The sequence below is a fragment of the Leuresthes tenuis genome, unplaced genomic scaffold (assembly GCF_036924035.1).
Source record: "Leuresthes tenuis unplaced genomic scaffold, fLeuTen1.0.hap1 SCAF_13, whole genome shotgun sequence".
NCBI lineage: Eukaryota > Metazoa > Chordata > Actinopteri > Atheriniformes > Atherinopsidae > Leuresthes > Leuresthes tenuis.
In genome coordinates, this window is record NW_027325367.1 from 12357452 (window position 1) to 12372491 (window position 15040).

At 43.3% G+C, this 15040-nt stretch overlaps 1 protein-coding gene and 1 long non-coding RNA gene across 3 annotated transcripts in view; one reads left to right on the forward strand and one right to left on the reverse strand.

Moving 5' to 3' along the window:
- LOC140266726 (prospero homeobox protein 1-like) overlaps nucleotides 1–10011 on the reverse strand; it is a 31107-nt gene extending 21096 nt beyond the window's left edge. The window contains exons 1-3 of one of the 2 annotated variants that reach the window (XM_072361813.1): nucleotides 9612–10011; nucleotides 4606–6659; nucleotides 746–853 (exon numbers count right to left, since the gene is read on the reverse strand). In XM_072361813.1, the coding sequence (XP_072217914.1) occupies nucleotides 746–853; nucleotides 4606–6591 (2094 nt within the window). In that variant the 5' untranslated portion in view covers nucleotides 6592–6659; nucleotides 9612–10011. Of the gene's footprint in view, nucleotides 1–745; nucleotides 854–4605; nucleotides 6660–9321; nucleotides 9414–9611 lie in introns of those variants that run through there. The other variant, XM_072361814.1, reaches the window with a different exon arrangement.
- A 436-nt stretch (nucleotides 10012–10447) lies between these two features.
- LOC140266728 (uncharacterized) lies at nucleotides 10448–14569 on the forward strand. Its single transcript, XR_011907168.1, has 2 exons — nucleotides 10448–11316; nucleotides 11759–14569. It is a non-coding gene; the product is annotated as an uncharacterized lncRNA (long non-coding RNA).
- The last annotated feature ends 471 nt before the right edge of the window (nucleotides 14570–15040 follow it).

Below are 15040 nucleotides of genomic sequence, written 5' to 3' on the forward strand. Positions count from 1 at the left end.
CCCCCCCCCCCAAAAAAAAAAAACCCCAACATGAACAAACTCGATCATACGCAGAGCAGCCATTGTATTGTTGTTCTTGTTTTTCTGTGTAGCTTATGTATTGTTCTTTGTTTTCCAAATTTTCCTTCATTAAATCCCCAGTGGAGCTACATTCATCCTTGCCATATTCTCTAAACAAGCTTCTTACCATTCACTCCTCCCTTTATCAAACCCATCCTTCCTACACCTGGTTGGAGAGCCACTCCTCCATCTCCAGGCCCCATCCTCCTCTCTGCCCTCTCTGCCCTCTCTAACCCTGCATTACTCATCCCTCTCTCCAGCAGGCTCTCCAGCTCCCTCGTGTCAACCAATTCAACTTCCTCTTCTTTCATCTTTTGCATAAAACCATAACTTAGCTAGTAAAAGGACCTAATTTCAAGACAGACAAGTATACAGTGGTCACCGCAACTGAAGCTGGCACAACACAATTTATTAATCAGACTTCCCTTTTTAGAGCAGGTGTGTTGATAAAATACAAAGAGGAAATTAGGCAAAAGACGGAGTAACAGCAACAGCAGAGGCAAGAGTGTGTCAATCCGTACATGTGTGACACACAATGAAAGCAATATTATTATTAGTAGTAAATCAATTTGAAAATGCCAAAGCAGAAAGTTATAGTGACGTCTGTCCACAAGAACAAATGAACAATTTGGAAAGTTTTTAAAACAAAAGTAGGTATGAATATCAAAAGCATGTTTGGACTCACCTTGACATCAGAGAAAAACATCTTGAGCATATTAGAGCTGGGGTAACGGGTATAGAAAAACATGAGCTTCGCCTTCTTCAGATGATTGGGGGAGAGACCTTCTTGGATCTGAAAACAGTTGCCATTAAGGACACTAACAGTTGTTTGGATGCAAACATCCTCTGCTACATCAAGCAAACATAGGTATTTTACAATTACTGTGTGCACTGGCTAATGACTGGGAGTAAGTTTGGCAAGAAATAGTCATTTGGATGATGGGTAATCAAATTTGCTTTTAGGCATGAAGGCAGGGTTGCTGTGGGGGTGGGTGGTTTTTTTTGAGGGGGGGGGGGCAAAGACAGTGCACCAAAGCAAAAACCATTTGCTTGCAATTAGCATCGTCCGTATCAGGTGTGAGAGTGTCACGGTAAATAAAACGCTGGCCAGCAGTACAGCCGATTCTTTTACATAAGGAGGCTCATTTCACAGTCAAAGTAAGCAAACGCCTTTGCCTACACCCTGTGCTAACCTCCACCCAAAAAAGGAGGAAGAAAAAAGGAGACATTTGCATATCACAGACAAAGACAGCAGTTAACGCCAGTGACGGGCAAGAAGGCCTAATGGCTTGGCGACAGCACATGCCAAGCCTGAGTATGACTGTCTGATGCTGGCTTCATATCAGTGACGAAACAAGGTCTTGCAGAACTCAAACACGGGGCCAAGCAACTTGAAAAACCTTCTCACACTCACATAGGCTATATTCAAATACATGTCGGAGGCCTTGTCTTCTTAATGGATCGCCTGGATTGAACGGTATAGAGGATGGAGATGGGCTGGTGGGGGCACCTTGAGGGATAGCATGGTTCCAGCCTTCAATTACATCCCCCTCCTACTCCCACTGCTCCACCCCTACCCCCAAGCCTCACAGCCACTGCCAAACCCTTGGAGGAGCAAAAGAAGGAGGAGGAGAAGGAGAAGAGCAGCGAGGCTTTGGACTCGGCCAGTGATGGGAAGACTGAAACACATCTGCGCCCCTGAATGGCCCTAGCCATTTCCATGGTGAATTAACTGCCCTATGCATCTGATAATATCAATCTGGAGGATAAGACATTGAAAAGGGAGCCAGGGTGGGGGTGGGGTGTATGGTAAAACCTCAGGCAAAACAGGGATTAAAATGACACAGAATGATCAACATTAAGTTTTCAGGGACACTGTTTACATTTGAATGGATAAAATACATCGCTTGACATTATTTATGATGGACAGGGATGAGTGTGACCGTTAAAATCAGTCAAGTGTCCAGATGTAGCTGTAACTATAGAGTGGGAAGAAGGCATCAGCTGCGAGATTGGATTGCCCTTGGCCTCCGGGTTACACAGCAGAGCCAGCAAATGCTGAACCACGCTGGGTTGGCTCCTTAAAGACCCTGTCTACTTTGTCTGATTCAGTAAGGGAGAGGGAGAGGGAGAGTATACGCAGCGAGGGTCTTGTGGGGGAAACCCTGGCAGACTGGTGTTACTCTGTCAGGCTCGGCCAAAAGAGCAGCACTTCACTTTCCACACCACACCATCTGCTCCAAGTGGAGGGGATACAATGGATTCTCAGAAAGCGCAAGAAAGAGACATGGAGTAAAAGAGAGCTTTTTCTTTAAGCCAAGGTGAGGTTTGTCTGTTGTGTAAACTGTGTGCTTACACCCAGCTTAATTTGTTTTTCCTTTTTCATTAAGGATCAGCAGTTCATTCCATCTCTGAAATTAAGAATAATTTTAACACAAAGACATTTAGGTTTCAGCTCCATAGCTTTAAACACAATATTGCCTCCCTTCAGCCACCAATTAAAAAGCCTCATATTTCCTGATGAGACATTTTCATCTCCAATTCACTCACAGCTTGCAAATGTAATTGTGATTGGACTTAGGGGTGGCGTGCAAGGCTATTATTTTGTCGTGATGGTGCACTCACACCAGCTGGCCCACTGTTCGCCTGCCACATCTGACAAGACATCATCATTCTCACAACACTTCCCCAAAGCCCAAAGTCATGAGAGGAAAATAGCTGCTCCACTTCCTAATTCCAGGTGTAAGGACAAGAAAATCTGGAGTCGGACCGTGAACAAATGAGGAAATTGATAGCAGCCATCTGCTCCATGATGCTGCGTGAGTCGGTGAACTTGAACTCACGTCGCAAAATGCTGTCTCTGACTTTGGAGGCCCAAAAACAAATTTTTTAAACAAATAACTTAAGCTACAGAAACATTGTTGTAAAGGCATGGTATTACCAGCTAAACTGATTAAGAAATGTCACAATAACTTTAACAAGCAAAATCTTGCAGAATAGATTGTGGAGATCAAAAAATAAAAGCTCAAAGAAAACAAACAGCTCATGTGGACATGTTGCTCTATCTATTCTCTCTATTTAGGAGAATACCTCCACTAATGCCTTGAATTTATAAATGCTACAATGAAAGACACAGCATCTGGCATATGTGGTTATTGTTTGATTATTTTTCTACTTTCTCTCAGTCTCTGTGTTTCTCTCTCTCCCTTTTCTCTTTTCATCCCTCCATCGGGAGTCCGTAGAAGCAAAGGATTATGGATCTCTGGAAAGCGTTCACCCTTGGGTCAGAAGACAAGACAAGGCGAGGTAATGAAAGATAAACAGCTCGCTGCAAACACCTGTTAACGTCCGCTTCAAAGAAAAGACGGAGAGGAGGGGGGTTTGCAGGGAGGGAAAACAAAAAAAGAAGTATTTGGCTGCCAAGCAACAGCCAAAGGGCCCCCCGGGCTGTTGACAGATCTTTATGAAATAAAAAAAATAAAAAAAAGAAGAAACGACAATGATTGTGGGCTTTACAACAGCGATGGATGATAAGAGGAACACAAGAGAAAACACAAGCAATCATAAATATACATCTTTCCCTGAGTCCTCAGGCAAACCTTTTGTGACACGCACACACAGAAAAGACACACAAAAAGCCTTTGCACTCAGGTGCACACAAAAGAATAAAACAAGATGTTCACTTAACTAATGTATCCACAACAGGTAAAACGCTGTAGGATTAATTTCTTAAGCATATAATGAATGTTAATGACTTGAAGACAAAAGTTTCCCAGAGCAGCCTTGGGACGCAAATCAAACTTTAATAAGGGTTGGGGGATGCTGAATGGTAGTAAGGAGGTATAAGCGAGACAGAGAAGGGGATGAATGTAACTGTTTAAGCTATTAGTCCTATTTTCCCTAGGGGATCCAGTTTGAGCCTCTCACAGGGGATAGCCTCTTTATCCACAGGGCATGGTTGGGGCATGCTGAGGTTAATTTATATGGAAGTCTATATTACACTGCTGTGTTCTAAGTTTGCTGTATCCGTTCTTGTCCTTTCAGGATTTTTTTTTTTTTAATTAAAAAAAATGGATACAATACATAGATAAAATAATTGGGTCAGTATTTGTTAGGGAGACCGAATATTTGCTAGTAAGTGATATATGACAAGAAAGCTTTTAAAGGAAAGTTTTGAAGATGGAAGAAAGGGTTGTATGGTGCTGTGAGAAGGAAGAGGTACGGGTATAAAAATAAATGCAACAATGGAGAAGAGAACAGCAGTGGGAGGGAAAGTGATTCATCAACAATTTCTCAGTTTCTTAGGCTAGTTTCAAACAGACTCAAAAAGATTTGATTTTTAACTGTTTGTTGTTCAGATGCATTGTTTCGCATATGTCTCTGAGGAGTATTACCACCTGAGATCAGATTTTTCTTGGATAACGCAAGCATAACCTGTTTTGAACTGTACAACACATGTATTAAACATTAAAGTTAATTAATCCTTGCTTTTCAGGCCTCTCAACACACACATCTCAATTTGATTTTTGATTTTTAAAAGGATACATTGCTGCCAGAGTAAGGTGAGATGTCAGCCATGTCCTGAAGATCACTGCATTCAGACTTGATTAGGGACAAGGAGAGCCCCTCAGCTGTGTTGCCAGGGTGTGCTGGTGAACAAGAGCGATGGTGGTGCCCCAGGTGATGACCTGATGCCATCTTGGTCCTCAGGCTGGTGGTCTCCCGGGACAGGTCCATGGAGTCTGGTGAGGAACGGTCCTTACCTGTGTAACTGCCTGTGGGTGCACCGAGGGGAGTCTGGAAAGGGTACCCCATGAGCGGCAGTGGAAAGGGGTGCCTAAAGGATGGAGGGCTGAAACCCATGGTGGAGAGTGAGGAAGGGTGAAGGGCTGGGTGGTGATGACCACCATGGGCACCCACAGCTGAGGACTGGTGGTGGTGCTCACTGGGTGTCTTCCTCACTACTAAGGGCAGGGCCTCGGTTTGGTCGTTGGTGGAGCCTGGGATCCCTGGCATGCTGGCAAATGAGTCCAGTGTATTGGGAATGATGACATCACCAAAGCATTGCAGCCTCTGGTTGGCGGTGTGGAAATTTGGGTTGTCTCCATTGACAGCAGTAGGAAATCTTTCAGGGGGAATGGAAAGTGGAGGGAAGGCCTGCTGAGGAGTAGGGCGCGGAGGCTTGGCAAACACCTTGACCACTGTGTCCACCACCTGTGTCATGGCTGAATTGAGTTCCTGCTTCAGTGTTTCTGCTAGCTGTTTACCTTCAGCATGCATAGAGGAGCCAGGACCTCCCTGTCCTTTGCTTCGGCTAAGCCCCTCTCTTCGTGGCTTCTCTCCAGCGGCCAGTAGTACCTGCTCCTGAAGCAAAGCCCGCGCCCTGTTTAGGAAATGGCCGGGATCCAGATCAGACATCTCGTTGTCAGAACGCAAGTCATCTCCACCCCTGTCATCACCACCGGTGTCAGACCTGGCTGGGCTGTCCTCTGACATGTTTCCTATGTCATTGTGGAGGTCGTTGTGTTCTGAGTCATCAGCTGAGTCATAGATCTGAAAGAACTTCTCCTGCAGCTGCCGTAGTTGTTTCTGCATGTCCTCCAGCTGTAGCTTGAGTTGCCGCCTCTCCTCCTGCTTCTGCTCCTTTCTCTGGCAAACCAGCTGGGTGAAGCTCTGCTGCTGCTGCTGAGGCAGCCGCTGTTTCCGCTTGTTTTCTCGGCTGCTGCTGCTACACACCTCCCCTCCCCGTGGGCTGTTGGGGGCCTGCTGAGACTGAGGAGGTTGGCAATCCAGCTCCATCTCCCGTTCTCCATCTATCTCATGGTCTCGCTCAAGACGGGAAGAGGCTGGCAACACCACACTTGGTGAATGGCTCATACCTCGTATAATATTCTCTACACGGGCTCGTTTTGCACGCAGGTGTTCGTCATTGAGGCGTTCAATGTCAAAGGAGGCTAGGCCAGGTGGGCGGCCAAATGGTGACAAGCACTCTTGAGGGGTGCTGTCCTGGGAGGAGTTACTGCAGGCATCCTCCTGCGGGGCATCTGAACTTGCATTGGAGAGCCCTGATCCAGGGAAGCCAGTTTCCCCTCTATCACCTCTGTCCCCCCTTTCGCCCCTCTCAGGGCCTCCTCCATTTTTAGCTATGTTATTCTTGAGAAGCTGAGAGATAATGGTGGTGCCAGGGAAGGGCATCATGGTGTCCTCATATGAGTTGGCCCTCTTCAGGAGCTTTCGGAGCACGTTTGACTTGGACTCACTGTCGCTGGCTGATACAACACCAGGCCCACCATGCGACTGCACTACAGAGCACTCCATGGAGTCGTTGTCTGATCCGTGGTGAGAATGGGAGCTCAGAGAGTTCATGGCACTGAAAATGGCTGCTTTGGCGCGAGCAATATTATCAGTGTTTGCAATTGTGGCTGCTGCTGTGGAGGAAGCTGTGCTGCCCACGGTCCTCTTAACACCAATGTCCACACGTCTTCGCTTGGTCTGTCTGTTCAGGAGGGAGTCGCTGTCATGGTCCGGCATCACGGGCTGCTGCTATTGGGCCATATCCCACAAACCCAGTCCTCTATAGGGTCAAAGCCTCTGAGTGTCTGTGAGGGGGAAACAAATTTACAGATGCATGACTCACCAAATAATTTTTTTTTTCAGAATTGAACTCACTCATTATAGGTTTGTTCTCTATTACTTAAATATCAGCACCTTATTGGCATTGCACAGAAAAATACTAAACAAAACCAAACTGAACATAAACAAATCTAAAACAATCAAAATACAGTAAACATTTACAGAAATGCATCAGCAGATATTTACTTAAAATTCTTATCTCGATTCATCAGGTAATTCTTATTTCATTTGCATCTACAGGGATAGGAACCTCTATGATTACATTAAGGCAGTGAAGACCGGTGACACGGGGTAAAGAGAACAGGCGAGATGGGGTCGGAATTAGGCCTTGGCTCGACATTCCAGGGCAAAGTCCTACATTTTATCCTGTCCCCTGTTAAATGCCGCGCGACACTGAACCAGTTCCCACGGAACACAAAGCTGCATAAAATTATGATAATTACTTAAGTACTTGTCCCCATTTTCATGATTGTGCAGTGTGAGCCCACATAGGAACTACAAGATCACAAAATCATATTTAAAATAAAAAACGTTCAGATTTTTTTTTTTTTCTAAATGGCATAAAGGAGAACACAATTAACATTTTACACATCATTACATACTAATGAGCTTGGTCAGCTCGAACAAAATATTTGAAAATGCTTCAAACCATGTTTGCATATTGTGCATTTTTAAAATTCAAGTCCTGCAATCACTTTGATCAATATGGCCATCATATCTTACTCAATAGGGAGAGTGACACAAAAAAGAAACACAAAATAGACCTATTGATTTTGGTGCCAGCGTGAGCTCACTTCTGTGTTTTTTGTTTGTCTTTTCATCTGGCAAGGGCAGTTAATTCTGCTCAAATGAATGGGTCACAAGGGTCAACTCTGGCAAAGAGCAACTTAAAGCGCTCTTACAAAAACCCTAATGCCCCTCTGAAAGCAAAACGTTTTGTCAGTACAGGGCTGCATCAGTAATGCTATGTAAGCATCAGTGGCAGTGTCTTAGTCAGAGCCACATCGGACGCTCCCAGTGTCAAATGAAGAGACATTATCAGATGCAATTAAATGCGTTTGACCCCCTGGGAGCAATTCAAAATTTGTAAATGTATGGATGGTAGTGTTTCATCAATCTTTTTTATAAAATTAACAGCAATAAAGTAATAAAACAATAATTTATCAGTGTGTGATAATTTTATACTCTTCAGAAAAACACCAGCCCTTTTTTATGACTCACAGTGGCTCAGTTCAAACAGTAAGAAAGACTACAAAATTTACGGCTTGCAAAAATATCGTCAGTTGTTACACTGATTCCTGTTAACTTTGCGATAAATCTGCAAACTTGCAATACAAGCTGTGGATCTGAAATACAAAATTAAACATTTAGACATAAGTAGTTTTGAGGTAATGTCATTTAAAGATATTAATATCATAGACATGCCTGAGTAAGTTGGCGCAAACAGCACAAGAAATTTAAATTCAGGGAGATTTACAAAATACTCTCTGTGTCTATTTGCTCTAATTGATTTAACTTTAAATTATCAATGCTCTTTAAAATACTTCTCTCCTGTTACTGAGCCTCATACAATCATATCACATAAACACACACACACACACACACACACACATACATGCTCACTGCTGTTGGTTTTGTTGCACATTGACACAAGTGATGTGCAATGGTAGGTTATTTTCTCTTAAGTCATTTAGTAAAATGACACATTGCAGAACGTGAAGACTAAAAGAGTCCAGATTTGGTGGAAGAATGATGTCTTCTCCTTTAGCAAGCGCTCTAAATGAAACTCTTTGATAAATCGAATAGCCATTTCCCAGCAGTTGAAACAATATGCAGTACATCTACTAGGGTTAACTTGACTCGATCGCCTCAGGATCTCAACAAAGAGCTGAAAATAGTCACCAGCACCTGTCTTTTCTGCGAAGGCGCACCTGTCCCACATTGCTCATGCGCACTATCTCTGCCCCTTTCAGTCGCTCTCATAAAGAAAACACTAAACTTTCAAGCAGCCATGAAAAGCAGCCATGAAACACACTGAATAATATTTACTTTATGTTCTTCAACCTATACTGAAACCCCCTTTCTTCGCTGCAAACCTCACATTCTGATTTAAAACCTTAGATTAAAATGAAAGATTTAAACAAAAAGGAAACGATAGTTCAGGTTTAAAAGATGATCTAACTTAAAACAGCTTAGGCGTTATGAGTTAAACAAACGATCCAGTATTTCTTTGAGAGAGAGAAAACTATGATCTGCTGGCGTCTTGCACATTTGGTTGCCAGCGGACAGACTGAGCCATCAAAACACAAGAGACGCGAGTTGCGGACGCAGTTAAACCAAAGCGGCAGCGCTTAATCTCAACTGTCCCAAAGAGGTGGCGAAGAAGACAGACACCAAATACAAACCAGAAATACTTATAAGCCCCATAACTGATTTAAATGGAAATGCAGGGAATGAAACATGACAAGCATATTTAGTCCACGGGACAAAGCCGAGACAAAGTCGAGACAAATTCCCGGTTTTCAGCAAAACAGAAGAAAGCTAAATCTGAAAGTTTCTGTCCACAACCAATTCATGTCATAGCCTACATCACATTGGTAGTGAAAAAAGTACGCTTCCCAAACTTACTGCGCAAAGTGGCAAATCAACTTGATCTCTGCTTTGATGAGGAAGGCTGGGCTACCGTTCGCAAATCATCCTTACTAAAACCCGGGCTGCTCATGCAACTCTCACCACATATCAAGATGAGAGGACGAAATATAACAAGTAAAGTCGTACCTGCACAATTAGCTCGAGATCATCAAGATAAATTCCCCCCTTAACGATGTTTGATTAGTTTTATTTTTCCGCCCACCTCGCGCCGGCGAGGCAGAACGAGAGCAAGAGAGGGAGGTATATCCGAGGACAAGGTTACTTACCCTTTAGATGAAGAGGGGGACAACCTGAACTCCTACGGGGAAAAAAAGAGAAAACACGCAGGGCACCGCGGGTCGCTGGATACACGGATAGAAGAGCCTTTTCAGTGAAGGAAGAGCTGGAATAAAGTCAGGGACAAGAGCGAAAGGAGCAAAACAGGGGAAATATAGAAGATGAAAAGAGCTCTTGCGCTTCGGTCTCTCCTTCTATCCTCTGCTGTGACTGAAAGAGTGAGAGACATAGAGAGTACTGGAGAGGGAGAGAGAGAGAGGCTGCGCGTGTGAGTCTCCGAGGCGCACTGGATGCAGAGGACTGGATGCTGGAGCGCTCCTCAGCCACTAAGATTCACTTTAAGACGCGGCTGAAGGAAACAGGAAGACGTGCGCGTCATGAGCGGCGTGATGTAACTGTTGCAACCTACCAATAAGAAGCGTCCGTGCGGGCCAGAGAACAACGCACTGAACTTGACCAGAGAACGGGACTTGATCATACAGCCGCAGTGAGGGAGAGGGGAAAAAAGGAAATACCACTCTTACTAATCTCTTTCTTCTCAAATCACCGACCACGCGAGTAAGAATCGTTACGCACTTTGACATTTCACTTCTTAAGCAGCAACAAACCACAGAGATGACATAGTAAACAGTTTTCTCTCATATTTGGATCTTAAAATAGATCCTTTCTATAATAACTGTTAAAGTGTCAGCGCTGCTTGGTATAAAGAAAGAAAACAGTCAGAACAATAATAAATGTTAATAAATGCAGCCTATAAAACTGATTTACATTGGCAGCCTTTTTGATTGATTACATTTTTCTTCATCCACCTTAAAATACTTATTAATACATGCACTTTTATACCGTTTCCGTGCAATGTTTCCAGCTATCTTTAAGTATATTTGTTGCAGCAAAATTACATATTAAAAGTCTGCTTTACACTCCTAACGACTTCAACGCTTGTGTGAATCCATGTTTCCATTGTGCTTATGAGACTTTTTTAGAACTTAAAAACTTCAAGCCATGTACATTTTTTTTTGTCGAACTAAAGATGCAGATATTTAGTTTTAATTTTTTTCTTTACAAAGACAGCTGGTGCATATTTAGTTCACAGATTCTCAAAGGGACAGAGAGTTATGGGTCGCTTGAGTATTGGAGGTTCAAAGTGGCATGTAGAGATATTTTACGCACTGGCTTTTCTCATTGGTTGCAGCAAAGGTCTGATTAATGAACAAGCAGAGCTGCATCGGGGCTCACAGCTCCGCTTTGGAATTCGGATTAACCCAGAGGAGCCAATATCTGAGGGCAGCAAAGTGTCTCTTTATGAAATGCTCAGTTAACAGCTGAATATCGTCAGGAAACGTGTGTCAGTCGGATCCGCAGCCTGCTGCAACCGAAATTCCCCGCGCGCGTAAAGACTGCAACTGTCATCAAAAGTGCTTAATTAGACAACCTGATAACGAAAATCCACGTGTATGTTTGCAAGTGATTTCAAATGAATTGCTAGATTTTCCTCTCCTCTCCACCTGTAACTCTGAATTCCGCGGACGGTGACATTTGATCCTTTCCACAAGAAAAAACAATGCAACGCTTCGGATTTATGAAATGATGACGGCTGCTGTCTTTCAGTCCTCTTTCAGTCGTACAAATTGGATGCTCATAATTACATTTGGGCTTGTGCGCGCAGTAAAACAAGTGTTTCGACGTTGACAACAGGTGATATCCTTAGTAGCTGCGGATTTTGATGCGTTTAAAATGTTTCTTTATGCTGGAGAGTTTTTTCCCCTTTTAAATCGACACTTTTATCGTGGTCACGTCCATTTTAATGGTTTCATTCATTTAGAGAAAACAAGAGAAATAAACCATTTTAGAGAAAGATATTTGATAAGACTGTTTATTATGATTAATTTTAGTTGTAGCAGTATTGTTAGTATTAGTATGATCAATATTTAGAGCTAAATAAATCATGTAATTTTTTTAGTTACATTTAATTGATTTAAGGAAAAGTTTTTTTTTAACGGTGGTAATCAGTTTCAACCGATGTGCAGCTCTCCCTTTTCATTTGTTGCCGCCATAATCTTCTTTTTTTATCCTCTGCACAAACAGGATCCTAAAGCACTTAACGAGAAATCTTCTTTTCCATATGCCCCTCTGTCAGGTGCCAGAAAGGAAAAGGCGAGTCTCTTTTCCATGTCGCAAGCAAGTGTTTTTTACGACGAACGAATTGCAACGAAGTCAGCAAAGTTTAGTGTCTGGAGTGGCTTTTCCAAAGCAGGTGTCCCGGCCCCCTGCTCCCTAAACTGGCCCGTGGCTTGATTTGGCCTCGGCTCCCCTGGGTGCCGTCGATGCGCACACAGGCTGGAAAAACAGGCCGGGACATTAAAGAAACGCGTGTTTGGAAACGGAAGACTCGGGTGAGGTGAAGAGGAAACGTGTCGGTTAACACTGGCTGCTCTTATCGCGGCCCATTCCAGGTGGATCAACCTGTGTATTTATTTCACACTCTCTTTCCCCCCTTCGTTTGGGTCCAGCGCGACACACCTCGATGCCCAAGACTGATAATGCGCTTTGACGTTGCGCACTGATGGCTAAATTTATTGACGTATTTATTAGAACAGTGTCCAAATACATGGGAGGCCGTGAAAACAGCATTTCTCCCAGAGGTGTTGTTAACTTAAAAAAAAAATCCCATTCTGAGTGGCAATAAGCGCGTGCATGCAGTGATGTTATGCTGGAGAGAACCGTGTATTTTCCCCTCAGTTTTGCTAAACATGTCTTGTTATTATTATTATAATTATTGTTGTTATTATTATAAGTATAGTAGTAATATTAGTAATATTGTTGTTATGTTACCATTGTGAGAGTGAATTGAATACAGTGAAATCAACATGTGTGAGCAAACAGAAGAGGAAGCAATCTCTTCAGCAGCAGCAGTTATAAAATGACCTTAATCAGATAATGACTTGATGAGCTTCTACAGCAGCTCCATTTCTTTTCAGAGAGACAGTTTTCGGAGAAATGAGAGCGAGTGAGCAAGAGAAAGACAGGCGGACACACATGCACGCACAGAGATTTTAGCGCTAAAAGCTGTTTTGTTTCGGAGAGGTCCCCGGGTCCCTGAATAAAAAGGTTTAGGAGACAGGACAGAGAAGAGGAGAGGATTTAAGTGTAATAAGTGAGTAGGAGTCTGAAGTCCTTGCTGGGCCTCGTGTCCAGGACTTAATGTATTCAGCTGTCCTTATCCATAACAGAGATGAGGATGATGTGGAAGAGGAGCACTTGTTTTTGTGTTGAAGATAAAAACCCGTTTAAAAAAAAAAAAAGAAGCCTGCGGCGCCTGGACGTAATATAAGGAACGCGTATTATGTCTCAGTGATGCAGTAAAATAACAGTGATTTACATGTATGTTATTATTAGTGATATTACCTCCTGGCTACCAGGGCTGTGATAACTGGCACAGTGTGGCCCCCCATGACCCACATCCCTCTTTCTAGGCTACAAGTAGTGATTATGGAGGCTGTGCTTGTGTGTGTATGTTTGTGTGTTTTTTAGAGACAGAGAGGAGGAGTGGGGGGTATCCTCTGTGGCCTGTTTTATGGCAGTCTATTGAATGAACACACACACACTCAAATTCAAATATGCTTTATTTGCATGAATGGGTATTGGCCATTGCTGCAGAAGCAAATGTATGATCTAAAGACAACCTAACACTGAAATATGAGAGCATGTCCAAAACAAACCCTGAGCACCTTAATGAGTGGCAAACAATTAATAACAATAACATGGAAAAGGAAAACATTTATGTCAGAAGCATTACTGTAGCCTACTTTAATTTTCTGCGTTTATACAAAGATATTCAGATCTTCTCTGCTTTGCCTCGCTGACTCATACAAACTCTGATAAAACACACAATTGCAACACCTCTCTACACATCAAGAAACCTGATTTAACATTTGAATAATACAAAAAAACCTGTTTGCTCAAACATTAAATACGTAAAGGCTTTTCTGGAAATAATGGGCAATTAAAAGAATAGTGCTCAGTGAGGCTGATGGGAATGTGGCTGCAGTCTAACTCATTAAAAGCACATGTATGTATATGGTACTAAACATCATAATTAGTCTAAGCCATTCCATGTGTAAAACCCTTGAATTAAAGCCTATTTGATTTATCACTGGCTGAAAATAGCGTAGCTTGTCTTAGAAACAGCATGGAAGTATTCAAATCTATTCTTATGATAAGAGTTAGGCCAAAGTCAACTAGAACGAACGGCACGCTCACACGCGCAGACACGTGCGCGCACACGCAGCGCCTTGGAGGTGCTTGGGCGGACAGACATGCTGGGAAATCGCCTGGAACTGTATTAAGCCTGACGTCCTTAAAACAAACAATGGCACCATGAAATAAGGGCTTATGCGCTCAAAGTCAAAGAGCCCCCTCAGCAACTCTCCCTGTTTATCTCTCCCTCTGTCAGACACACACAAACACACACACTCACCATTTCTTGGGGGTTGCACACTCAGGCTCGCAGCTCCGTTGGGAGAGGACCAACTTTGCTCCTATGAACTCTCACCTGTCAACATGGAGCAGAGGACTTTACTTGGTAAACATGAAAGGACTTTAGCTGTTTACTTCTGGCGGTGACTTCGCCTGTTTCATTCACTGCAAGGCCGTGGTCACACAACCAGCCTTCTCCCTGCTGCTGTGAATGCTTTTAGGCGAGGTTAAACCCACAGCGATCTTCGTTCAATGATGTGGACGTTTTGAGGCGGAGGCTCTTTCGCAGGATGATTTTTTTTTTAAGAAACTTGGAATTATTTTTCTGACAAGTGCGCACGGCATCCAGCAGCTGTGTTTACTTTATCAAACTGACTATTGAATAAACGTGTTCGACCTTAAACTTTCGAGTTTTCTATTGTCAGCATGTCCTCTACCTCTTTAGATTTCCATTGTCATCAACCTCCAGTCTGATGTAGTGATGAAAAAAAAAGGGCAAGGGCTGCAGCAGATAAGCGGCGGTCTGTTTTCACTCCTCTGATCAGCGGTAATTATATTTGTTGGCGTGGAGGTAAGTGGTCCTCCCCGGGGGGCGTATTGTACTCGACTCACTCCATGTCATAAAATAAAATTACAAGGAAAGGAGAAGATATCCTACAATAACAGAGGCGAGTCGTAAAATCAAAGAGGGGCTAAATTAAATCTGGACGGGAAAACAGATTAAGGCTGTGATGGACAAGGGCAAGAGGCTTCAAATAAAACGCAGGTTAATGAGTTTATGATAGCTCATACGACTGCACGGATGGTTAACAGGCGCACATACACTCACTCTGACACACGGAAAGCTCTCTCTATAAGGCATTTAGAATTAATTAGTGATCGGTTACCTGTGCCTCTGCGCTGCGCCTCCTCAAATACTACAGAGATAGGCATCTATAGTGTA